Source organism: Furipterus horrens, unplaced genomic scaffold (assembly GCF_987537825.1).
Source record: "Furipterus horrens unplaced genomic scaffold, mFurHor1.1.pri manual_scaffold_1, whole genome shotgun sequence".
NCBI classification, from domain to species: Eukaryota; Metazoa; Chordata; class Mammalia; order Chiroptera; family Furipteridae; genus Furipterus; species Furipterus horrens.
This window is the reverse complement of record NW_028327171.1, coordinates 49,099,444-49,126,099: the sequence shown is the minus strand read 5'-3', so window position 1 is coordinate 49,126,099 and position 26,656 is coordinate 49,099,444. Positions and strand designations below refer to the sequence as shown.

Genomic DNA, 26,656 nt, shown 5'->3' with positions numbered 1-26,656 from the left:
ATTCATCTAAGTTGTGTGTATCAGAAATTCATTCTTTTTTATTGCTGAATAGTAGTTCGCGGGAAGAACATACCATAGTTTGTTCACCTGTTGAAGAACATCTGGGTCACTTCTAATTTGGGGCTATATACAAATATAGAAGCTATGAACAGATATTTTGAGTAAACGTGTCTTCATTTCTCTGGGATAAATGCCTAGGAGTCAATTTCTGGGTCATATGGTCATTACAGGTTTAATTTTTAAAGAAACTCCCAAACTGTTTTCCAGTATATCTGTACCATTTTATAGTTCCTCCATCAAAGTATGAGCTTTTCCATATCCTTTCCAGCTCTGAGATTCAACACCATCAGCCATTAGGGAGATAGAAAATAAAAACATAAAATATCACTATATGTCTATCAGAATGTCTAAAATAAAAAAAAATAGTAACAACACTATCAAGGTATCTATTTGAGATATGTTGGCATAGTGATGGTATTTAAAAGCTTGGGAGGAAACAAGAGTGATTAAAGAGAGAATTGAGGGGGAAAAGTAGCTTAGAAAAACCAGAAAGTTTCAGGGTCATAAAAGAGGGAGCAAAACAACAAATGAAACTGAGAATTAGATTAAACAGAAAGTCAGAAGGCTGAAGATGCCAAGGAATCTGGGATGGGAGCTTTGCAGGATGACATGACCATGCCCTGTTGAGCTATCAGGTCAAACGAACGCTGGTATTGACCAAGGGTTTTGGAAATGTGGGAGCCACAAGTCACAGGCATCCTCAGTCAGGATGGCTGAGGTGAGGGTGGGGTGAGAGGGGCCAGGCAGAAGGACAGATGGAATTTGAGGTCAGGAAATGGAGGCAGCATATGTAATAAATCACTTTCTGGAGTCTAGCTGTGCAGAGGAGAGAAAACGATAGCTAGAGAGAGCTGTGCAGTCAATGGAAAGAAAATACAGGTCTGCTAGGAGGACACCATGGATGAGAAAAAGCCAATCAAGAGGGAAAGGTGGGGAAGATGCAAGATGAAGAACCCCGAGGCCCTGAGAGAGCAGAGAGATGGGATCAGCACACAGGATAGGTCACTTGGCCTTTGATAACCTGACAGACTGCTGCCGCTGGAATAGAAGGAACAGAGGGGACAGGCACAAATTTGACGGCAGAAGCTGAAGGAGTGTCTTCTAGTGGCTTCCATTTTTACCGTGAAGAATGAGGCAGGTGTCCCTTGAGGAGAAGGGAGTGGGGAGGGGTGATAGTCTGAAATCAGGGTAGAGTGGAGAATGGAAGATTATAAACCGTGAAGAGGGTCAAGGCATGCCTGGCTGTATACTTCTCTCCAGCAACATTCAGCTGCTTTGATAAGCAAAAGACAAATGGTTGGATTTATCCAGATTGACGTATTGCCAGGAGAGAAAAGCAAAGGACTGAGAGGAGGAATTATTATATAAATTCTCATATTTATAATCTCTTTGTCAGAGAAGGTATGATATGGTAAGAGACTTTAGGGTGAATCTCAGTAATAACAGCTAGTGCTTATTAAACATTAATTAGGAGGCAGGCACTGTGATTGGCCCTTAACCCACATGAACTCATTTAATCTTGGTAGTTTCACAAGATAAGTACTATCAACCTCTTTTTAGAGAGGAGAAACCCTTGTTTTAGAGAACCAAAGAACCTTAATCCCTGTCACAAAGAAAAAGTGGTTTAAATCAGTGTCTCTTTGAGTCAAAGGTCAAGTGCTATGTGATGCCTGCTAGCCTTCAGGTACACAGAAACTGAGTCAAGTGGCCAGGGTGGTCCTGAATGTCATGAGACACCATTTAGATTTTTGCATGCTGATATTCCCTGATATAAATTTGCAGCTGCAGGTGAAGCTAAGTGCCCTTTAATTGCAAAATGCATTAACTAGTGTTAATGTTATTTCTACCTAGGGTACATGAATAACTGTTACTCCCAAGGAGACAGTATATAGCATTTGGGCTATCAATGCAAGCATGCCAGGGGATTCACACACAAACTTCAGGTCCTTTTTCCGTGTTCCACTTTCATGTTGGAAAGACTAATACAGGTCCTTTTCTCCACTACCCTATCCTTGACAAGAGTCCTGTCCATCACATCTCCGTTGAGTGGTTAATCTAGTCTCTGTCCATTTCCTTTCCTTGACAGGATGTTCTTGTTTCAGACGGTGTGTCCAATCTGTTTAGATAACACTCAAGTGTCCATCTTCCCTTTAATGCTGAGAGCTGAGTATGTCCCACAAATGGCACTAGCCACTGTCTGAAAAAGTTTTATTTGATATTCATAAACCCTTATAAATGTTGTTATAGCTATTTTACATAATGAAGAAACTGAAAACCTTGTTTACCTCTCCCCGTGGGTTCTGCCCAATAAATGAATACACACAGGACCAGTCTAACTGCCCTTTCATCCAAAAGCTATTCAGTGCTGTCATTCTGGGTCCAGAAGGGCCTTTCAGCATCAAGATTCAAGCTTTAAATACAACTTGAAAAGGGGATTGCTCAACTCCTTTGAAAGTGTAACCCATTGCCTAACAGCTGAAAGTGTCTCCTCCATTACTGGAATTGGCTGCCCAGTACTGGGATTACTGGAAAGGAATGTTATGATTGAAACACTTCAATAAAATGCAAATTTTTTAGGAGAATTCTGAAAGGGACAGTGGGCTCCATTTGGTAAGGATGTGGCTGCAGAAACAGAATGGTGTGATGAGAAAGTGAGGGGGCACTATGAGATGGGATGGGTGCGGAGGGGTGGTGGTGAGGTCAGGGAGGCAGTGAGGAGGCATTTTTTTCACTAGGAGGGAGGAACAAATAGAAGCCTTGGACTTTTACTGAAAGCCCAGACAGAGCACATGTTTCGGCTTTTGTCAGACTGTATCAAGCTGGTCCAAGAACCTTGCTGGAGTCTCAGAGCCCCAAATCTGAGCTCTTTCCCTGATTCCATAGCTGATTTCACTGGGGAACATCACCCTGTTCACTGAACCTTCATTTCTACCATTTGTGCTTATGGATTTGGATATAAAATGAGACTCCTGCTGGGAACCCTTAAAGAGGTCTCCGTTGTTGCCTCAGTCCTGGCCCTCCGTGACTATCCTTTCTCACACGTTGAAGATTTATTTTGGATAGAGACTGTAATGCTCCAAAGAAATGCTGCTTTAACAGCTCTCGGAAACCCGAAGGATTACTTTCAAATTTACCAAAAGTCCTTGAATTCGAATAACACCTCTGACAAGGGTAAAAAATCAAAGCACTCTCTCCTCCCAAACCATTTACAAATATATCCTATTCAGGCAGAAACCAAGGAGGTGACAGGAAACTGAGTTACACATACTTTAGTCTAAATGACAGGTTAGAACCACAATGCCTTGCTTTCAAATCCTCTGACCAGCTCTGTGTTCTTGGGCAACTCCCCTTAGCCCTCTGAGCCTTGCTTTCCTCATATTAAAAGCAAAAACAAACAAAAACAAAAACCCTGCACACCAAGCTCAATTTTAGGTTGGAAGTGTTTTACAAACTGGAAAATATTAGTTATCATTATTATAGTTGTTCCTTAATTTAACAATTAATGGACATCACCACACCAAGGCAGTGCTGAGAGCTATCGTTACAAAGGAATTAGTAAGTTATTCCTGGACGGCAATGAAACACATAGTTTAATGTAAGTTAGAAAATGACAAATGTCATAAATCTCATTTTACTGATGCTTAGAATAGATTGAAGAGAATCAGATCTAATATGCAAACTTACTAGAATCAGGGATTGGGTTATAAACTTTTCCTTCGATTTTAAGACATGCAACATAACTCAGAATCTTCTTGTATTTCTTGCTTGTTTGTTTGTCTTTTAAATTAAGTTCTAAATGGCCCATGAGGTCAATTTCTTTATATAGGGCAACCAAAATGCTAAGCACTACACTAGAAGAACAAGTGAGACATTCTAGGGATCCACAAAGAAGGGGTCAAGGTGGTAAAAGGCCTTGATATCAGGACAGACAACAAATGGATGGAAGAACTAGAATTTATTCAGGACAAGGGAAGATTCAGATGGACTTGGGATCTTTAAGTAACTAAAAGGCTTTGAAGTGGAAAATGTATTAGTTGTCTTCTCAATGGACCCCAACGAGTAGATATTGTAAGGAAACAGACTTCTGTCCAAAATAAGAAATAACTATAACCTTTAGAGAATTCAACCAAGAAAGAAAGCTTCCTTGAGAGCTAGTAAGTTTCCTGTCACTGGAATTACCTTACTTAAAAGAATATAATGGTAAATCCATTAGAAAACAGTTTTGCAAACCCCATTGCAAAAAGACTCCTTTTGAAGTGAGTAAGCACCCCTCTGTTTGTTTCTTTTATAAAATTGGTCACTTGGCTAACTGGCCCAAAATGAAAGTGAGCCTTCATGTGCCAAGTCCCACCCATAGAAAGAGAACCAAAGGGCACACTTGACGGGTTTGAAGGGGCCTTTCATGCTACTCAGTGAGCCTCTGCCATCACCGGGGCTGTGTGCTCCAGTCCACATCTGATCCACATCCCTTCCTGATTCTCTGCTGTTGGTTGTACTAAATAAAATAATTCATCATCCATAAAGTCTGCCTTACAACCCAGTTTTACCTATCAAGGGAATGTGTCTACAATATACATACACTTTCTCCAACATTCTTACTTCTTGAGGACATTATCATCGGGTACTTTTTCAGAAGGGGAGGTGGCAAATTACTTCAAACTGCATGAATTTCTTTAAGGGCAATAACATTCCTCAGTTTCTAAAGGGCATCTTTTTTTTTAAAGTTGTCATTTAAATTCAAACTCTTTAGAAAACATGCATAATAATCTTAATGATCCCATTGAGCAGTTTACATTCAAATTGTGGAGCATTTGAAATACCATGCTGGCAGCATTTTCCATAAATTGCTCTCAAATTCAATACATCCCCACACACACACACACACACACACACACACACACACACACACACGCATGCAAGCACGCACGCATGCACACACTCACAGCAATACCACACTCAAAAATCTTTAAATTACAATTTCTTTTTCTCTTGTTCCATTTAAATTGTTATTTGGTTGATAAGTGAGTACCAGAGGGTCTGCTTATAAATTTCCACAATATTTTTCAAGAACATAATTTTGTGGTAGGCATACTTCATTTTGTGGTAGGGTTCCTGGCTCTGACTTTGGTATGAGCCTGTGTTTGAATGCAAACATGGGTGTGTGTCTTAGTGTTTGGTAATTCAAGTCTAATTTATTCGTTTACCTTGTACTTCACTGTGTACATGAGTGTTTTTAGGAAATCGATTCATGTATGTTCCAATGAACTCTGTATACTAGCGTTTTTAGGAAATGCTGGGGACTGAATCCAAAGGTCACTTCAGCTAGAGGGACAGCTCATCTAGAGTCTGTCTACAGAGCTCTTATCTACAGCAGATTTGGCTAACTGCATTTAGGGAATTTAATGATTAAAGGAAGCTCTTTTAGATATATGAAAGAAAAGATCTTATTTTCACTTTATTTCTAGTATTTTGGAAAATCACTATTTGTTCATAAGACTTATCAGTAAGAGCTGGGAAACACTGTAGTAAATGGCCCAGATAAAGCAATACAGAATTCAGGCATTGTATAGCAGAATTCCAGGCTTGTGCAATTCATAAATATAACCACAACTTTGCTCAGAGGAGAAATTTCCCCGATTTTGAACATGTGGGTGTTCTTTGCCACTGAATTGCACTGAAATCTATTCCTTCCAATGGAAAACAGTTGGAATGTTTGGTATCACTTACAACATCAATGAAAGAGTAATGATTAGCTACTTGGGAATAATTAGATAATTTTTTACTGATTAAAGGCTGTTTTGATGTGTTAACAGCCCTTAATGGAAGTTCCAATTCAGAGTCAAGAAGAGAACAGTTGATACTGCATACATTGGGCATTAACTGGTTAAAATATAGTATCATTGCTGTATTGAGTATATATTTAAAAGCAATCTCACAAAACTGTTTATTTTTCTTAGAGGTAATTTTTAAAAGGCTAACTAAAATTTGTGAATTAAAGTCTGTTCTACCCAAAGGACAACAGAACACCTCTCCAGTGTTCCAGAGATCAGAGCATAAAAAGGCAGCATAATTATCAACAAATATTGACGAATGCTCTAAGAGTTTGAGGCCTGTGCAAGGAGCTTCAGGGAGGCAGAGAGACACATGATGTGGTAAAACACTTAATGTCTACTTGGGGACACAGGACTGTGACATGCTTAGATAAATAGCTACAAAATTTATCCCTCAATCTTGTGTGTCTTGCCCTGTCCGACCCTCAAGGACAGTTCACACACCCACTATGAACTTGACATTCTACATGCTGTTTGGATGACTCTCTCTCCCCAATGGTGAGCTCCAACAAGGACTGGGGATTATGCCTTTTTCAACTTTATACCCCCAATGCCCACTACAATATGTAAAAGGTAGAGGTACTCAGTAAATACTCACTGGGTGGATAAATGACTTAAGATAATTTCGGTTGGCAACTGAAAAGCAGAGGTAAGAACTCTAGACTCATAGTCAGAAAATGGATATCAGAGTCCTGTTTTAGTTTCTTATCTCTACGGGCTACCTTCTCTGTGCCTCAGTTTTCTCACGTTTATCTAGAATAACACCTGCTTTGTGGGATTGTTGTGAATATCAAATGAAAAACAGTTATAAAAAAAGTACTTTGGGCACATGCATTTAAGTATAAGGTATTATTATGCTAAGCAATTGGTATGTACAGGTGGTAAATGCTAAAAAAGATATGTAATTGACATAGCTGGAAAATAGGTAGAGTGAAGTTGCCTACCACCATCCAATGGTAACTCGGAATTGGGAGTCGTTAATCTTTTTGGAAAAAGCCTAATTAATCATTCGATTCCATGTGAAGGTAACACAGATATCATATAACAAAGTGGTTGTTATACAATTTAGGAAATTCGCATGACTCTCTCTTACCTGGAAAAATTGCGTCTTACTGGGCTTCAGTTTACTTATCTGCAAAAAGTGGGGCCTGGGTTACAGCATGCTCAAGGTCTTTTCTAGCTTCAACAGCATCAATATTGACTTCCATTCAACTCTACAAGCAAAAAGGACTTCATCTGTCTAAAGTCCTGCTCCTTTCATAGCTTTTAAATATCCACTTTTTCAGAAAAAGAAGGACAGCAATCAACATGGCTTTTTCTTTTGTTGTTATTTCTTGTGGTCCCCAGAAAAAGGAATTTGGCCTTTGTAATCAATCCCATTAATATGCCAGAGGAAGGTGATGAATCCAAGATTATCTGTCATATATGCAGAAAATCCTATGAACCTAATATTTTTAACGCCCCCCCCCCCACTCCCAAATTTTCTGCAGAATAATACACATGTGTAAGAATGTTCAATAAACCTTAGTTACCAACAGGCTGATTTCTTCCCTTTAATTCCAGATGTTTGTAAAACATGGAAAATAAATGCTTAGAAATTAGAATTGTTCTCCCCCCAACCCATCCCATGCCGTTAAATCCTGCTTCACTTCAAGGCCTGGCTCAAATGCTGCATGATCACCTGCGAGTTCTTTGAGGATGTTGGTCCATTTCTCTCCCCAGCTTTTTCTCATAGCTCTCACCAATTTCCACCCTCTCTCACTGGTAGATTTTGCCTTGTATTACAGTTGTGTGCAATGTCCAGTGCTTCTCATTCATTTAAGGGCTTTGCAAGAGCATGGACTGAGTCTCACGCTCCTCTGTCTCTCAAAGCCTCGAAGTCAGTCCTTTGCACACAGAAGTTACTCACTTAATGCTCTTACAATCAGCAATAGATTTACTCTCCAGTGAAAAATATTCAAGAGGTAAAGTTTAAATGCTCACTTTTCCCAAGGCAAAGGAGACGGTAATCACCTCCATTTCCTGGATTCTCCTCTTTAAGAATTCAGAAACACCCTTGAGCAAAATCTGAGAGTGAGTTTCACAAAAACAACCTTCTTCCTTTTATTTTACTTTGACTTTAATTAATAGTAAGGCTTAACCTGTCACCTCTTAATTACATTGGCAAGTTGATGAGGCTTATTGATCCGTACATGAGGAGTTAATTCCAAAAGAGACTTTTTGAAAACAAGCACTTTATGGGAGAACACATCGTTATTCCAGCTTTGTTGGAATGACCTGCCGACTCTGCCCAGCCGGACTCAGACCAGTCTGGCTTCCTGCCACTTGTGCCAATTTCCTAATGATTTAACAGGAATGCACAACAACCCTCTAAAGAATCAAGCCTTTCTTTTTTCTCTGGTCTTAAAAATTAGGTAAGATCTAGTGGGTAAAAGTGTATCTTTAAAGGAAAATGCAGTAGGGCTGTACAATGATTTTAAACATGAACAGGGTCCTATTGAGTGTCTAGCGAAGGTCTTTAAAAGCCATAGGATGATTAATGCACACTTGTTAAATACTTCAATACCTAGTTTCTATACCTAGAAACATAGAATATTCTAATCATTACTTTATCAACCAATGCCAATAATATATTCACAGACCTATGGCCAAAAAGGTGTAATTCATTGTTATGAGCTACATTGTGCTCCCATCTCCCAAGTTTATTTCAAAACCTTGACTCCCAATGTGATAGGATTTGCAGATGGGTTCTTTGGGAGGCAATTAGGTGTACATGAATTTATGGTGGTGGAACTCTCATGATGGGGATAGTGCTCTTATAAGAGAGATACCAAAGACTCTGCTATCTCTCTTTCCCCCTGTCATGTGAAGACACAGTGAGAAGGTGACCCCGAAAGTCAGAAAGAGAGCTCTCACCAGAAATCCACCATGTCGACACCTACATTTTTGACTTTCTGCCTCCAGAATTATGAAAAATATGTTTTTATTGTTTCAATCACTCAGTCTATGGTATTTTGTTATAGCAACTTGAGCTGACTAATACATTCATTAAAAAAAAAGTACTACATACCCCTCAGTGTGAGAGATATTGCTCTAGGCACTATTTTAAGAGATATGCAGAAAGGCCTGTGGGTGAATAGGGAAAAGAGGCACAAAGAGCAACAGAAAAAGTGAGCTTGCTCCTAAGGTCTCAGTAGTCTATGTACACAAGGGTTAGGCTGTCTGCTAACGTAAGGTGGAGAGAGTAATGGGTTAAAATAAAGGTGAAAGGTGAAACAAAGGTATAGATAAAAGCTCTGGGGATACAGAGGTGGGTGTGCTTGTCTTCAATTAGAAAAGTCTATCGAAGGATTCTCAAAAGAGTGAAAAAGCATTGTTGATTTAAAAAAAAAAAAAAAGTCCTATCAGATGACAGGCCATCTGTTAGTTTGAATGTATTTAAGAGAAAGGTAGAGTCTAAGATTTAGAGAGCCAGAGCTCAGCATTCTTCTGTAATACTGAACCTATTCTTCATTTTCCAAAGTCCTTGGTTTTCTGAAGCTTGATTTTATTACTTTGTTGAAAGGGATAGTGAGAGTTCCCACTCATCTGTCAGGAGTGAGAAAGAATTAATGTGTGGCATTAGGAGAAAATAAGACTTACCATAGGACCCCCTAGTACACGTCTTTTCCTTCATGAAGACTTGATTGGTGTATTTCTCCCTTCCTACCAGACGTCCTTATTCCTTTCCCCCAGTTCCATCCTCTGAGGCCCCAGCACTTTCAGCACTATCTATCATGTGAAAAAAACATCTGTATACTTATCGTGATTTATAACAAAATTCAGACTCTTTGCCTAAATTAGATTAAAAATATAATTTTTCACATTTTTTTATGGATGAATTTTAGAAGGTTCAGCTTTATTTTAACTAATGTATCCCAATGGCTTTATTAATATAAATTGCCTCAAATATCTTTTAACATTATTTAAGAGTTCATAAAATAAAAATAACTTCTGTGGAAGATATTTACTATCCTTCAAAAATGTATTTGATATAACTTAAAAACATATTATATATGTATGTTTGAGTTCTCAGTGTATCCAGTCAGTTGTGTCCTGTACCCCACCCACTCAACCACACGTCTTTTCCCTCTCTTGGCATCCTATTTATCCATATTGTAAATACAGAAGACTGAATTATTAAATAATATTTTAGTTGGAAAGTAAGCAAATATTTTTGAAGACCTACAATATACCTTACTTGTCACTGTGAAGTGTTCAAAAAGAGCATCACCTCTCAGTAGTGATAACACCAACCTCAGCTGGCATCCCTTGACTCTGCAGGCAAGTGAGCAAAAGGCAGATCCAGGAAGCCTATTTTTTTCTTTAAATCTGAATGTGGATGGCAATTACCGTATCCCATTCAAACTGATGAGAACATCAGAGAACTTCCACTCAAACTGCCTGGCAATTTTTATCTGTGAGTCAGGTCTGTGTGTCTGACCTTGAATGCTGCAGCTCTTATAATAATTCTACAGCTGGAAACTGGACCGCTGGCTTCATGTTCACATTGTTCCCTTCAGTCCTTTCTATTTACATCTGAGCAATGACTGATCTCAGGTTCCCGGAGCCAAGTACTGTTTGCTTCCTATACACACGCAAGAGTCCCGGATCCAAGTCATATATAAGGGCAAAGAGTCAAAGACCATCTTAGAAAACACAGGGTTTCCCTTCGACCTTCCCTGCCCCATTCCCCATAAATAGTGAAGCACCTATTGTGACGAAAACTATGGGAAAATAAAGATGAATAAAACATGACACCTTCCTACCCCCACCTAACACACACACCCTCTAAGGGTTTCAAATCACTAAGAAAGTATGTCAAACATTCAAAAAATAAAAACTGTAACTCTAGTTGTAGAGGGTTACATCCTATGAGAGATGGAGAAACAAAAACCTTGCATGCTCAGGAAAGGCCACATCTATTAACTGAAGTTCCAGGAAAGCTTTTTAAGATTGGTTGATACAGATGTTCAAAAGATGGAGTTGGGAAGAAGCACAAAAGATGGAGACAGGTAGACAGCAACCTGGGACACACACAGAGACGCCTGAAGGTATCTGTGTCCAGGAGAAGAGAGTGCAGTTTGGCCAAGTGCGGTAAAAAGTATGTGCAGGAGAGAGATGGGAAATAAAAGTGAAGTATTTGGGGACTTCTTACATGAGCTGGGCTGGAAGGACAGATTAGTGGATCTCAAACCTGAGTGTGCACAACCAACCTCCCCAAGAGTATTGGGAAAGATGTAAATTTCCTGGCTCCTTGTGTATAAGTTCTGGGGAGTGGTCCAGAACTCCACTTTTTAAATGAGGACTTCGGGACCATTCCAAAGCAGGTGACCTCCTACATGATTTGGGGAACCAAGCTTCCGGAGTGTCATGAACTGCTGCTGCCCCTCAGAAGCCGAGCTCTCAAACCAGCAGCGTGCAGGTAACATTCCAGAGATGGAAACACTGACTAATAACTGCCGTTTGCTGATTCAAGTTAGGCAAAATTCTCCTTTGCTGATTTTGTATGTATGTCCCTGGGGCATGGCCCTATGCAGCTACTTATTGCTTAAAGCCCACGCATTTTGATTTTTAGCTCAGCTCTATCAGCCTCTCTGAACCCTTATTTAGCCACAGAGGTATGAAATACTACTTTCATTCTATTTGTGAAAAAATTTAAGTTTAAAGGAAAAGAGGTGAATGCAGAATAGTAGCTGGTCAAGCTGAGTGACAACCAGGTCTAATTTTAAGTTCCATATGCTTTTTAAAACATCATCTGCTGTCTCATACGAGACCCCTAGTTGAATATCTTAACTAGTACTTTTGAACTTATTTTCAGATTTATTTTAAAGATCAGTTGTAAAGCATAATCATACACACATACACATACACTTCCCTCTGCTGCCCCAATCTTTGTTCTTCTAATTGAAAGTGATATAAAGTTACGGACATTCTTTTTCATTTTCTGAGGGTACAGAGCAGTTCAGAAGACCCTACTAACACAGATTCCATGCTGTAGCTGCAAACTTATTGTTCCTTTATCCTTAAAGAGATATAAGATAAATATGCAAGAAAATGAGGAACAGGCTCCTTCCCTATTTTCTTTCCATCCTTTTATCTCTAAAGTAGGAAGTTTACTGAACCACTGCCAACAATTCACTCAGCCTAATGAAGTGTATAAGTAATAGGATTAAATAATCTTAAACCATTATTCCCGTGGCCTGACGCTGACATTCATCCAAACTCTGGCAAACACCGAGTGGTGAGTTCATGCTTGATTTAAAAATAAACAAACTAGGGTAGTGGGAAGGTTCTCGCATAAAGTTTCAGAGGCATTATTAACCTGGACATCTGAGACTCTCCATCTTGGTCAGGGTTGAAGCAAACACTGTCCTATTTCTACACTCTCCAACCAAAATTTATGAAATCCAACATTTGCTAAGGATGTTTTTCTGGAAGCTGTAGCCACATACGGTTAAACCTCTTAAACCTCTTCGTGTCACTCCCCAAGAAAGTAGTTTGAAGGTATCATCAAGGATTATGGTTTCTATTCCTGCCTCTGCCATTAATAAACCATAGAACCTCAGGCTAATCAGTCAGCTTTCTTCAGCTTTAGGTTTTCTCAGCTATAAATGACATTTTTTAATTTCTCAGCTTCCTCTTAGACCTTAAAACAATTCTAATTCTGTTACAACAGAAATTAATGTAGTTTAGGATTGGAACTGGAGGAAAAGATTATGTTTCGCTGGGTCTTTTTCCACTTACAAGTGTGTGAGTCACCCTCTTTACCTGGGGCCACCTTGGAGCCTGCAGGGATGTGATGAGCAAGTAACTAAGATCCGCAAAGGGCTGGGGGCTATTTGGGAGAAAGGGAAAAATAAAAAACATCAGCCCAGGACTGTGCAGTAGCTATTCTTCCCCTACTCAAGACTTGCTGTTGGATAATTATAGAGTGCTAATACAAATGTCTGTGAAAGTGAGAGGTGTTTTCCAAAGCATATTCAGTCCTCAGATTGTTTTGTTCATGAGTTAATCATCCCTGTGAAATTTTATAGCATTCTTAACTTAGATCACTTATACTCTTAAAGGTTTACCTAAGTATTTTACATCTTCTGTTAATTCTCTACAAGGTTTCCTTTTTCCCTGTTACATTTTCTAAACCTAAATTTAAATTTTTATTTTGTCAGCTCACTAAATCTTTGTTATTCTAATGCTTTAGACTTTTTGTCTCAGATTTTCTAGAGGGATAATCATATCATCTGTATTTATATATCCTAATCTTATAATACTGAGTGAAAAGTTCTCAGAATAAAAGGTATGATACATTATTTGGTTAAAATTAAGAAACATTACATGCAAACAGCACAATATATTCTTAGAGCTCAGTAGTAAAAATATAATGAAATATATAGATAAAATTTAAAATTTAAAATTTCCATAGTGGCTACCTCTGTACAGAAATTTTGAGAATGACATTAAGGACAAGAACTTAAAGGATTTCATCTGAATTGCTCATGTTTTATTTCTTAAATAGTGGCTACATGGAATTTAATTATATTATATTATATTATGTTTTATATTTCAACTTGTGTCAGAACTATTACATAATAAACTGAAATGTATATATCAAAGAAAATGTTTATTATATAAAATGTATATGACATTTGTATCCCAATTTCCAGTAGAAAGACTAGAATGTTAAGAACAATATTAATATAATAGCAGTGATCCTGTGCATAACTAGAAAGATTTAGGAAGAAGGCTGGCCATTAGCTTACTTTATCTTATTAAAAAATTTTTTTTCTTTTATTTTACTTACAGCTTCTTTTTTTATATTATTGCAATATTTTTAAAAACAAGAATGTGTGATAAATTTCTAATATCATTTTGACACCTATAAAGATAACTATCTACTTTTTAAAAATTTGATAAAGCAATACAATTAATTATGTTACAAATTCCTAACATTGCATCATGGAATAACCTGGGATGTTTCATTACATGATATTCAATTTGTTAACAGTGCATTTAGAATTTCTGCATTGGTTAAAGGTTAGCATAGTTATCTTCTGCAGGCAACTTAGAGCAGGCTACTTTTACGAAATAATGTGGGAAGTTTATCTTTTATTTGCCAGGTCTTGAAAGCTGAAACAACACAGGAATCTGTTTTTAAAATATGAAAAATCTTGTTAGTGAAATTTCTTGTTTTTTCTCAGTTAGTAGCTCTATATTCATGCTTTCGAGGTTATTAAAGTTTTCTTCTATATTTTAGCTTTGTACAGAAAACACCCTCTTTTATATTAAATTATACGTAATAATTTTTAAATGTATTATACAGCTATGTTAAGTGCTTGCTTTTCATACCTAATTTTCTCTAATTTCTGTTCCTCTCTTCCTTATCTTCACTGGATGTTTATTTCATTGCTCTTTTTAAAAAATCATCTCCTGTACCTAAAAGTTCCAGTATTTTTCAATTTATCAATAACTGCCTTTGTTTAACTGATTTCTTTTTTTCTTTAAGTTGATTTTGTTGTTTTTTTCTATTTTTTTCAGGTTAATATGTTTGCATTCTTTCTTGTTGCAAGTAATGATCGTAATTTTGCTTGGAATTCAACTTGGGCTGCATTTCTTTCTCACAGTCATGCAGTGTTATTGTCACTGCCTCTGAAAATTCTTTACCCCAAGAGTGTGTTTACTTGTTTATCCTTCTATAGATTTCTTGTCTTTCTTACTGCTATGTGCAATTCTGCCATCCAAAGTAGCAACTGTCTGCTTTTCCCTTTTAGACTGTGATATGATGTTTTTTAAAAATCTTCTATAGAGATTTAGAAGGAAGGTATAATCTCTTTGATTGCATAGATTAAATCAGTCATATTATTCAGCTTCTATAATTGGTTTGTCAAAAACTGCAAGAAATGTGTTAAAAATTTATAAAGAATATGGTTTTATCATTTTCATCTCATATTTCATCAATATTTTTGTATTATAAATTTCAATGTAATGACATTTAATAAAAAAAAAAAAGACTCAAAGACTGTTCTTCAGGAACTATGACATTTATAATAAAAAAATGTTCTTTGGCCTATTTGGTAGTATTATCTTGAATTGTACTTTAACTGCTATTAATACTATGGTTAGTAGATAATATTTTCTTTTGATCTGAATTTACTAATACATCTTTTCCTATCTCCTTACTTTAACTGTTAGTTTTATTGATTGATCACTTATCATCATTATATTTGCTCTGGGTTGCCCACTCCCCAATCCTTTATTTTGATTAATTTATTTCTCTGCTGAAATATTTGAGTCATTTTTTCAGAAAGGTAACATATAATCTTTTTCAATGTCCGTGGAATATTTAAAAGGCAAAGTCTGATACACTGTTAGGTAACAAAACTAGTTATTGTCCTAATTAGTACAAATGGTATGATTCCATTGTGTGTGTGTAATCACATGTGCAGAAATATGTGGTTAGAGCTATCAACATATATCCATACACAGATACATTGAAATAGAAAAGTATGTGGTAAAGTAAAAACTGTTATACTATTGAGATGGGAGAGTTATGTACCTTTTTATATTTTTTCTAATTTTTCTGTCCTAGGGATTTAATATTTAATTTTTTAAAATCACTACCATATGAAAGATTACACTGAACTCAGTATTTCTCTAAAAATAAGGCAAAAGCTGCATCTATAAAATTCAGAGTTTGGGTTAACTATGCATATATTTTAACTTGACATTGTAACAAAATGGTAATAGAAAACAAATTAATTAGGAAAGAGAAACCCAGTAATAAGAAATGAGATTTCCAATGAGTGTTTGGTTATGTGGGAAAACTAGACTTGAGAATCAAAGGCTGAAGTCAAGACTTGGATCTGACACTCTTGCTCTGTGGAATCAAGCAAGCTGACTTTTTCTAAAACTCTCACTCCTGGAAATGAAGGCAATTATAATCGTACCTATTTTTTAGGGTTATTCGCGGGTGGTGTGAGATAAAAGAAAAGTACTCTGTAAGAGTTAAAGCACTAAACAAGTGTTAGTTATTATTATGATTATTTTTAACTTTGCACCCCCCAGGGTTAAAAATAATCAGAAAGATTTCTGCTTTCAAAGCTGAGGCATTTCGGGAAAGCCACATATAAATGCTCAAGAAAAGACAGGGGCTTATTGGTTTTCATCTGCATAAGTTCAGCATTTCAGATTCTGTAATGCAATGAGGCATAATTCATGTGGTTATTGACTAAAAGGTTGGAAAAAAGAAGACGATAATCACAGGAAGCTGTCAGAATGTACATACCTTTAGGAAGCTGAACATTAGTTTCTGGGTGGTAGCATGAACCCAGCAATATGTGTAAGTTAGAAGATCTGTTCCTAAGCTTCATATTGTCTTTTACTTTGAAAATATCCAAGCTGCATGTACATAATAGACGCTCAGAAGCGTCTATAGTTGTTAGCATAAATCTCTCAAAATATTTGACAAATTTTCACCTTGCTTAAACCATTCTTTTTTTCTGGGAGCATACTTGAGGAGCAACAGTGTAATATAAAGAAGAAAATGCCTTTGTATGTGCACGTGTGTGTGTGTGCATGCATGTGTGTGTGCTGTGAAAGACAGAGACGGAGAATCCTTGGAGATGAAACAGCGGTGGTGGGCGATTAAGAAAAGACAAGGAGGGAAGTTCATGTGGTTTTTCAGGTTTAGTCCTAACTTGCAGTTCATTTCCCAATACCCACATAAAGCCCTGGCCATAACTGCCTTTAAAACATTTTATTAGAGAGAATTGAGCATAGAAAAGAACAACTTTCCAGAAGAGGCAGAATACCTACCTCTTAATGGAGGTTGAAAAGTTAGAATGTTTTAACTGTATCTGTTTAGTGACATACAGAAGCAAAAGGCCACTAGTGTGTCGGCCACTAATGTGTCAAATTCAGGAACCTCAAAATGTTTAGTCTCCTGTGGAGTTGGCCTCCTATTTCCTGAGGCTTTTTAATCATTTGGATCTTAACTCTAATAAAAATGTCTGTACAAACTTCCACTGCTGGAGAGTTAGGAGTTGGATTTGCTCCACTCTGGGTAAGAACCCTGGTTGAGGGGAAGATCCTTGGCTGCCATTCTATAAACAGACTTGCTGAGACTCTGATGTGCTGTGTTTGTAGGCCCAGACTCCTCAGCGATGCTAAGAATACAGAAATTCTTTTGTAAATTGACACATATGGGGTAAACCTATCTCATTAAGGGCAGAAGGACACACAAGTAGGAGGCTCTGCTACTGCTCTTCATACTCATACTAACATAAAAATCTTCTTAAGCAAAGCATGAAAGTCTTCTTATATATGTCCTCATAGTCCTTCTGTGACATCTATTTATTCAGCATTTCCATAGAAACTGCAGCTATGAAATTACCCCAAATTTAGAGGATTTCTAAATTATCTCAGATAATGCCAAGGGAAAAAGCAATGATAATAATGTTATCAAAGTAAACCCTTATATTAGTAAATGATTTCATGATATACAAAACATCATACTTGTTCATTCCTTCCCTTCAAATACAAGAAAGAAGTTAGTATCTCCCTTTAATAATGTGGGTCCTAGTACTCAGAGATTAAATGACTTACCCAAAGTCACACCAGGAGAGCAAGGACTTGAATCAATATACGTAGTCTACTTTATTTCCAAAGGAAGCTTAGTGTTTTTAATTTTAAGCCCTTCATTTATACAAATCCATAAGAATAACCAAAGCTAAGCCTTTAAGAGGTCTATTACCAAAGTAGAAAAGCCTCTCATTGATTTTGCTAATAAGTATACAAATTCCAACTAAAATAACTATTAAATAATGTACTTATTAAATTGATTCTAAATAAATATCAATAAGCTTTTTCAACAGTGGACAGGTTATAGTTTAACATATTGTTTCATCACTGTGATGGTTTTGTAAACTAAACAATCTTTCTAAACTGTGTAATATAAATAAAAAAACTTATGCTAAGAAAGTAAATCAAAATAAAATGATATAAAATTTTAGTTATTTATGGGCATGCTATTTACAGTACTAGAAGATTAGAACATACGCAATACCTTTCTAGTGCAAATGGCTTTAAAATTTAGTGTGTAAGTATAATGTAAAACTAAACATATAAAAAGTTAAAAATAATGATTGCTAGCCATAGAAAACTATATACATATTATATGAAGTCAATTATTAGAACAAATAAAACAAATATATATAAAATGATTAAAGAGAACTACCCATGCCATACAGCATCACATTTGTTTAATTATAGCTATGTCTGTGGAATGATTAATGGTTTAAGAGACTATAGAAAAATATGACTAATCATTGAAACAAATATTGAGACATTATTGGTATAGTTTCCCTCAAAATTATGTTCATGTTTAACTTAAATATGATTTAAAGTTGATCAATTTAGGCAACAATAAATTAAATTTATATTAGATTGGTCTCCTTCCTGGCCTCAGAACATCAGACATGGGTGGTCTTTACAGAATAATAAGTAAATAAACCACTATCTTCAATATTCTGATTTCATTAATTAAAATAAAAACACACTGACTGATGCCTAGGGCCTGGGTTTTCTCTGCTTTGTACAGGATCCCTTTCAGACAACAGTTTCCACCAATGGAACAAGAGGCAATTTGAATGATATTGCAGGTTCTTGTTCTAAGAGCTTAGGTTCCAAGAGGGATTCACACAGCTTTTCCAATCCCCACAAAAGAAAGCTCTCCGCATTTCTAATGTGGCAGTTTATTGGACTTATGAAAGTTCAGAAGAAATTAAAATGCCAGCACATCCTTCTGGGGGCTTGAGGGCTGGGTTGAACTCTAAAATCAATACTGAACTAGGTGTCTGAGTAAAGCTTAACTGAATTCTGATAAGAATTAAATTACATTTTAGAGTCACCATGGATAGATCTCATTAAAGAAAAATAATGATTAAGGTTTCTTATGAGGGAGAGAATTCAAACAGAATGGTAAGAATTTCCATTACTGGAATTTGCCCAGGTCTTCCAAGGGACATGACTATCCCTCAAAGTGTCCCTCGTCATAATCATAGCATAGTTATTGGGCCATGGAAGTAAACAGCTGCAGCCTGAAGAAGCACAAGCTCCTGTGCCCGGAATGGAGGTAGAAACCTGAGCTTGCGCACCACAGAAACCCATAATTTAACAAGATGAGACTTCCTTCAGTCTTATTACACACTCTGGGGAGCAAGCAAAGCATTTATACTGGGAGAGCGTTATGTCTGACAGGTTCAAACAATCTCCTAAAGTCTAATGAATCTCATTGCACATGTAAGGTCCTCATATTCAGAAATACCAACTAGGCCAGAAATCGTGTCAGAATTAATCTCAGAACAGCATTCATTTCATCACCATTCCTTGAGCAAGACAAATGTGCTTTATAAGGATATCCTCATTTCTTTCTTTCTTTCTTTTTTTTTTTAAATTTAGCTATCTATCTATCCATCCTCACCTGAGGACATGCATGTTGATTTTAGGGAGAGGGGAAGGGAGGGAGAGAAATATTGACCTGAGAAACACGGACGTGAGAGAGAAACATGGGGCAGTTGCCTGTGGCACATGCCCTCACCAGGGATTGAACCAGCAACCTAGACATGTGCCCTGACCAAGAATCGAACCCACAACATTTTGGTATACAGGATGAGGCTCCAACCAACTGAGCAACAGGGCATGATTGCCTCATTTTGTATTCACAAACCTTTGGGGACAATCCTGCAAGCACCCCACTATATAGATGAGGCAACTGAGGCTTAGAAAGATCAACTAGGTCTCCCAAGAGGACAAAGGATTCAGTGAAAGAACCAAATTCAGACCTGTGCTCTTCACATCATGTTACATTGTTCCCCATATTGTTTATATGATTCTTAGCTCATAAGGGATAAAAGAAAAACTGAAGGAGGCTGCCACAAGAGCTTCATTAAAGTAGCAAGAATCAATGGGCAGTCCCAAAAGGAACAGAAAAATAGACACAAGAGCTACAAAAAAACAAGTCTGTGGTCATTTAGCGTAAGGACAAACAGCCATACACAGTGATCTCTATAGGCTTTGCTGACCTCACTGCCACAGAGCACACTGTGATAACATAACTATTTCAATTTCATAGTGGTGGTCCTATGTGAATGTCATTGCAAATGACAGTCTGCACCATCTGTTGAAAAGGCAGGGAATTTGTGATTTTCTCTTTTCAACAAAGACTTCAAAGGGCGATATTTGAAATATTCTTATTTACTACAGAGGTAAGCTTTTGTTCACTAGATTTCCCCTGATATGCAATTGCTCCTTCCAAATCTGTGTTTCTGTTCTGGACAAACTAAAACTATGTGATGTCTGCAAAAATCATGGGACTATGAGTGCCAACAAGTGAACGGAGTCCTGTCTTGGGCACTAATGACATAAGATAAGAAGGCACTTTCTTCCGTTCTGTGTCTCTGTGTTCTCATTTCTAAAGAGTTTTAGACAAGTGACTTTAATAGTTTGTTTCCAGCTGTAACATTGTATGGAACTATAATGATGCTATGTATGCATTTAAATTGCCTTTGGGGGACAAAGGAAATAAAATTGAACCTAAGAAATGCAAAACATTAAATCCTGCAAGATCTTCATCTTGAAGAGATTTCAGATCTGTATTAGCATCTCCAGGGCTGCAACGAGTTCGAGCTGTCAGGTTATTGGAAAATGCCAATGAGGCCAGAAACTTCTGCAATAAACTTGAAACTTGGATATCTACAAAGCTATGTATAATTCTCAAAGTCTTACATCGAAAGCTTCTTTTATGTTGAAATACCTAGGCACCGAGGGCCAAACCATGGCTTTTTTGTGGGTTTGCAATAAAGCACTATTTTTTCCACTAAAGTGTTAAACAAACACGTTAACATCATGAAGGAGGATAACATAGAAATTTACTTTGTATTAAAAAAAAATATGTTCATCTATTAAATTGCTCTGTCATGCAGTAGTTTAATGTATAGACTTAAATAGCTTGGCAAAAAGCTAAGATAATGTGACTATGAGTGTTTTTTAGTCACCCAGTGATGTTATTAAAGTATGATTGTTGTGTTCTTAAAAAGAAAACAATTATTAGCTCAGTCAGCATTCCCTTTCAGGTGCTCTATAATAAAGGGTTTCTCTATTTGCATCATTGAAAATCCTCTGGGTATGATAGGAAAGAAATCTTCTGGATAGAAAAGAGGTGATTCAAAGGGCCAAGGAGTTTGAAAGTCCATTGAGAGTCCAGAGGTCCTATGACATTCCTCAATTAATATTGATGACATCAAAATTCAGGGTGAAACTTGATAAGAAGAGGTGTAATGTTGCTACTTGGGAAACTCTCTGATGCTACAGGGGCAACATGCTAGCTTACACATACATGCTTGAAATCCACAGGATGATGGTCTTCCCAGCAAACCACTCCTTAGTGCCCCATCCCAACACAACTTTCTGACTTCGTAGAAACACCCGGGGAAAATTAAGCTATGCCCATTGAAGTGCACACATATTTTGAAATCTGGAGAGAAGTAAAGATCTGATGGCTACATGCTATATGGAATGACTGACACTTTGCCAAAGAATATATCTTTTCCAAGTACCCGAGGACCAAATCTGAACTTACAATGTAGCAGGGCTCACAGTAGGCTTTTTTCTCCACAGCATAGAAGGGCTGCCCTCGGAGCTTGTTGCTGCAGATGATGCATGTGAAACAATCCACATGGAAGACCTGATCCATGGCAGTGCATCCTGTCCCTTCCCCAACCACATTTTCCCCACAGCGAGCACAGCGGCCTGAAAGAAAAAAGGAATCGGCTGTTAGGAACACACCAAGGAACACTTTTGGTTCTGCTACAGAAGACAACATGGGGGGACGGGGCAGACAGCAGATTCGCAAGGTCAGCAGCAGCAGCAATAGGACCACCACTGTCGCTGTCACCACCATAAGCAAGATCACCACTATCCTCTGCATGGCCAGCACGGTGGGAATTTTACATGACTCAGTTGAGGAGTGTGACAAGACCCCACAGAAAAAGACAGAGTAGAACTCAAGTCTCCCGATGTCACAGCCAGGGCCCTGACTCTGCCCTCAGGTGGACATCCAAGGAAGATGGCTCAGGACAGTAGGAGTCAAGGGCATTGTCTAAGAAAGACTTTCTCCTTTTTGGAGAGTCTACATGTCCAGTTAAACTGTGAGGGAACACGGTCCAAACTCAAACATGAACTTCTTTTACAAAAGCCCTTGTTGTGTGAAAGCTTTGCATCCAGCTCTCCATGACAGGCAGATCAAAAGGTCATCCCTTTTATTTCCAGACAGGTTTGACCACTAGGAAGTTCTTTCTCACACTGAGTTGGAATGGTTTCTCACTCTAACTGCTACCCAAAAGTTCTAGTTCTGTCTTCTGGAGACTCATGAAGCAATTCTCTCTCATACTCGACAATCTTTAAATTATTACAGGTCAGTTAATGTTGCCTCCAGGTCTGTTCTTAGTCTGAACATCCTTAAATCCTGCAACAGCTCCACATACTATAGGGTTTGAGTCCCTCATGGCCCTGCGTTCTGTAACTTTCATTATTTTTACATTGATTCATGGGGCATCTGGACCACATATGGATATCAGGTTTTGCTTGAAAGAATTCACATTAAGTTTTAAATGACAATAAAGCATAATTTAAAAATATTTTATGTCAGGGAGAGGCATTGTAGTGGTTGCAATCTGTATCTATAGCTGGTTCTGTCGTGGGAATGTTGAGTCAGAGATCAAATCCACATCCAGTTTTTCTTCTTATTCTTTATTTCTACTAAGAAATTACAGGTCACAGAGAATGTCAGCAAGAATCTTGTAGGCTTTTACAGATAAACTATAGCAAACCTAGTGCTTCATATGTGTCAGGCATTTTGTAGGTGCTTTTTATATATTAACTCATTTCATATTTACAACAAGGTATGTGATAGGTAATGTTATCTTTCTTATTTTACAGATGAGCAAACTGAGTCACAAAAATGATTAACTAACTTTAAACTCAAGCAGTCTAGTTTCAGCGTCTCTTGGCTTAACCACTATGTAACCTTGCTTCTGCCTGGTTCTGGGCATCAGGGTTGAACAAAGATCTGAAATTTTGGAGAAATTTCTCAACGTAGACTGCTATCAGCCCTCTGTCACATTGGATTGACAACCATTTCACACCCTAGGAGGACTAAATGCTTCAACTTGTGAGAAAGGAGGCAGATATATTTCTAATCATTTGTAGTAGTATTTGGCCCTGAAAAGTATTCCACATTCTGTTGCAGGATTTGAGTGTTTACAGTATAACCCATCATTTATCCCTAAGGAATAAGAAATATCAAGTGTTAGAAAAAGAGTAATTTCCATTATAACTGATATAATATGAAGTAAACATGTTCTTGGCATTTGCTCAAAACATTGTGGCTTAATTTGTGAACTTATATCCAAGAGTTAACCTGTACTTGTTTTTATTATAAGATGTATAACCTTAGAAAGGTGTGTTTAACATTTTGGATATTCATTGTTTTTAGTAACCAAAGTAGGTTATTTCATATGGCACTGTTTTTGTGATTATTCAGATTAATTGGTTTACTAGAAAGTTCACTGAACTATGTTTAAAAATGATGCAAAAATTCTGAGAGCTTCATGGTACTAGTTAACAACATCTCATTACAGAAAACATAGTAGGGATTACAGTCAATTCATAAAGTCTAGTTTTTAGAGTCATCATTCATACTCAGTACTTAAACTTTTCTTTTTCAACTGCTTGTGCAGAATCATCACATTCATCCCAGCATAAACTGATTCATTTCCTATATATAGGAGCCTGTCCATTAAAATTTACATTTGTAATATTAATCTGAAGTAGTATTTATGGTATTATCTTTATTACTACTTTTTTCCACTTCAATGAATCATATTCCAATCACTGATCTCTTTTGATTCATATGAATAAATAATGCAATACAATAGTAATAGTGAAAAATGTAGATTTAACAATCATAGAAAAAAATCATACTAATGACAAGAAAAAATAGTCTGATCTGAATGGCACTGTTACTGCATGTTGATTAAACACCATTCAAGAGAGGTTATATGGTACATGAGAGAGATTTTTAAGAATATCATGATTATTAATGGTATGTTGAATGCCTGAGAACATTGTAATTTTAAAACTTCAAATTTAACAAATTTTAAATTTGTGAAATCCAGATCAACAAAATTATTTTTAATCATTACTCCTTTCCTTTCTAGATGCCGAACAGGATTCTCTGATAGTCCATCAAGGACTACCAATGATCTGTGTACCACATTTTGGGGGAAAAAAGTTTCATGTTATTGATTGTTGGTCATGTTGGTCTACAAGGCACATAGAGGTAGCAATTATGATCTAGACTACAGCTGTCTGAAGTGTAATATCTGGAGTCTAAGAGTCTTAGCCTACATGACTGAAAGAGAGTTTGAAAACCTGGGGGCAGATTTCAATCACTGATTATGATGGAAAAATCAGAGTAGAGCCCTAAAGTTCAATATGAAAAGATAAGCATTACACTTTACATTCTAATCAAGACATTCCCAGGTATCTACTCTTTGTCCAGTACAATATTTGGCTTCTGTGTGATGTACATAAATGAGTAGGCAAATCAGTACATTTTATGGTCATTACAAGACCACATACATTCCACAATCACATAAGAAAGCGTCACATGACAAAATGCAATGGAAATGTGGAAGGGAAATCATATCTGAGAAGGCTCTAGAAAGTTTTTGTGGAGAAAGAGGTATTTGAGCCCAATCTTAAAGCATGGAATTTTGACAGATGGGAATGGAAGAGAAAAACAAAACAAAACAAAACAAAACTCGTTTTCCAAAGGCTTATTGAATCCAAAAACTCTGCAGTGATTTGGTGCTGGCACAACAAGATTTTGCCTTCTCAGCTGTGAAAGCAGATAAACTATGTTCATAAGGAACAATCTTCCTTTATGTTTTGGAGAATATTCTTTCAGAGTGGGTCAGGCTAATATGCTGGACCCAGACATGACCAGCTCTTCCACCTCCTGTATTTTTCCTATTCTTGGGAGAAATCAGGGACACTAGGCTCGAGGGCAGTCTGGCACCTTTAAAATCACAAGCACAGAAAAAGAAAGAACACAAATTAAAAATAGCCCTGCATGTCAACAGGACAGTAAAGGTGCCCGAATGTTCCCTTTTTTTACATTAACAAAAACTTACAAACTATGCCTTTCAGGGAGGCATTCAGAATGCAAAGAAAGTTACTCAAGCATAGTGCATCCTTGCCACTACAGGGGCTTATGCTACCCATCACTGAAAGCAGTGCTACACTTCTAATGTTCTCCTTTTAGACACGTATCTCAGCACTTTCAAATGAGGACGACAAGGGGAATGGTACCAGACTCGCAGGCATTGGAGCATGAAGGAAATGTAGTTGATTAGGGGCTGATAGGAATCCCAGGGTCAAGTTCAAATGTAGGGCTGGGATGAGGAGCTTCTTGGCAAGGCTTAGCACAGTAATTTAAAACAATTCAATAACAGAGGATCATACAGCCTGGGGAGAACGTTGTCAGTGCATTAAGACACCTGAACAACAATAACAATAAAAAAAAAGCTAGTTTATATAATATTGCTTGTTATATATGTTGTTTTATGTCAATTGTGGATACAGTCGTAAATCTTTCCTCTTAACTGTAGCAACTTCTGCAAGGCCTCTGAAATACTTCCTTCCCACCACATGTCTGCTACCTAAATTGGGCTTCATTATCTTTCATGGGCCCTTGCAATGGCTTCCTGAATGTTCTGCGATCTTCAATGTACTTCCTCTTACAAATGGAAAGGCTTTATGGAAGTCTTGGTACTTGAGCAAGTCTGGATGGTTACACCAGACTTGGTCATTTTCACGAATGGCATAGGTAGGGGGTAACATACACAGGCCAATCAACACATTGAGCCAGGGAAATGGAGTAGTGGGATATAAGTTTTCATATTTAATGGTTCCAGCTTTCTCTTTTTGTAATGTGAATTTATATATTCCCTTTATAATATGAAAATAAAATGTAATTTAAAAGTATTTTTCCTGGCATCAGTACACCAATAGGTCATAGACTCTCTTTGGTGAACGATGCTTGTTTTGGAGGTGGGACCTAAAATGTCCACAGTCATTTGGATTAGGGATGACGTACTCCCCAACTTTGATGTTATTCAATATCAAAAGTAAAATAGTAAATTTATGTAGACATCAAGCCAGATCACATTTGTCTTCATGTCCTCCTTGCTACTTGACTTATAATGAAAATTTCAGGCACAAGCAAAATTAATAAACTATCTTCAAACATTATAAAAATTGAAACTTTACAAGCCAATTGCATGATATATCAGCTTTCTCATTGGACACCTTCTAAAATATATTTTGAACTAAACCCTGTTCCAAAAGTTAAGTCAATAAGTTTATATCAGGGCAGTATAATGATGGTCAGGTATACCTGGAAACAAAGCTTGCACATAATTAATATATATGGTTTGTCCAGAATGTATCCAGTCACGTAATATGAAGAATAGGGGCATTTGTTGAAGAGGATACAAGATACATTGTACATAGGTCAATGACACCTCAATCCCCTTTGAGTAGCCATCTTGGGACCTCATAGAGTTTTCCCAGTATCTCTTCCACAGTTCAAAACACTCTGCAAAATC

General features: G+C 37.2%; 1 protein-coding gene across 4 annotated transcripts in view; it reads right to left on the bottom strand.

Moving 5' to 3' along the window:
- LPP (LIM domain containing preferred translocation partner in lipoma) overlaps positions 1-26,656 on the bottom strand; it is a 646,088-nt gene that overhangs the window by 92,466 nt on the left and 526,966 nt on the right. For all 4 annotated transcript variants that reach the window (XM_090275238.1, XM_090275243.1, XM_090275244.1 and 1 more), the window contains one exon: positions 21,565-21,734. In XM_090275238.1, the coding sequence (XP_090131364.1) occupies positions 21,565-21,734 (170 nt within the window). The remainder of the gene's footprint in view (positions 1-21,564; positions 21,735-26,656) is intronic.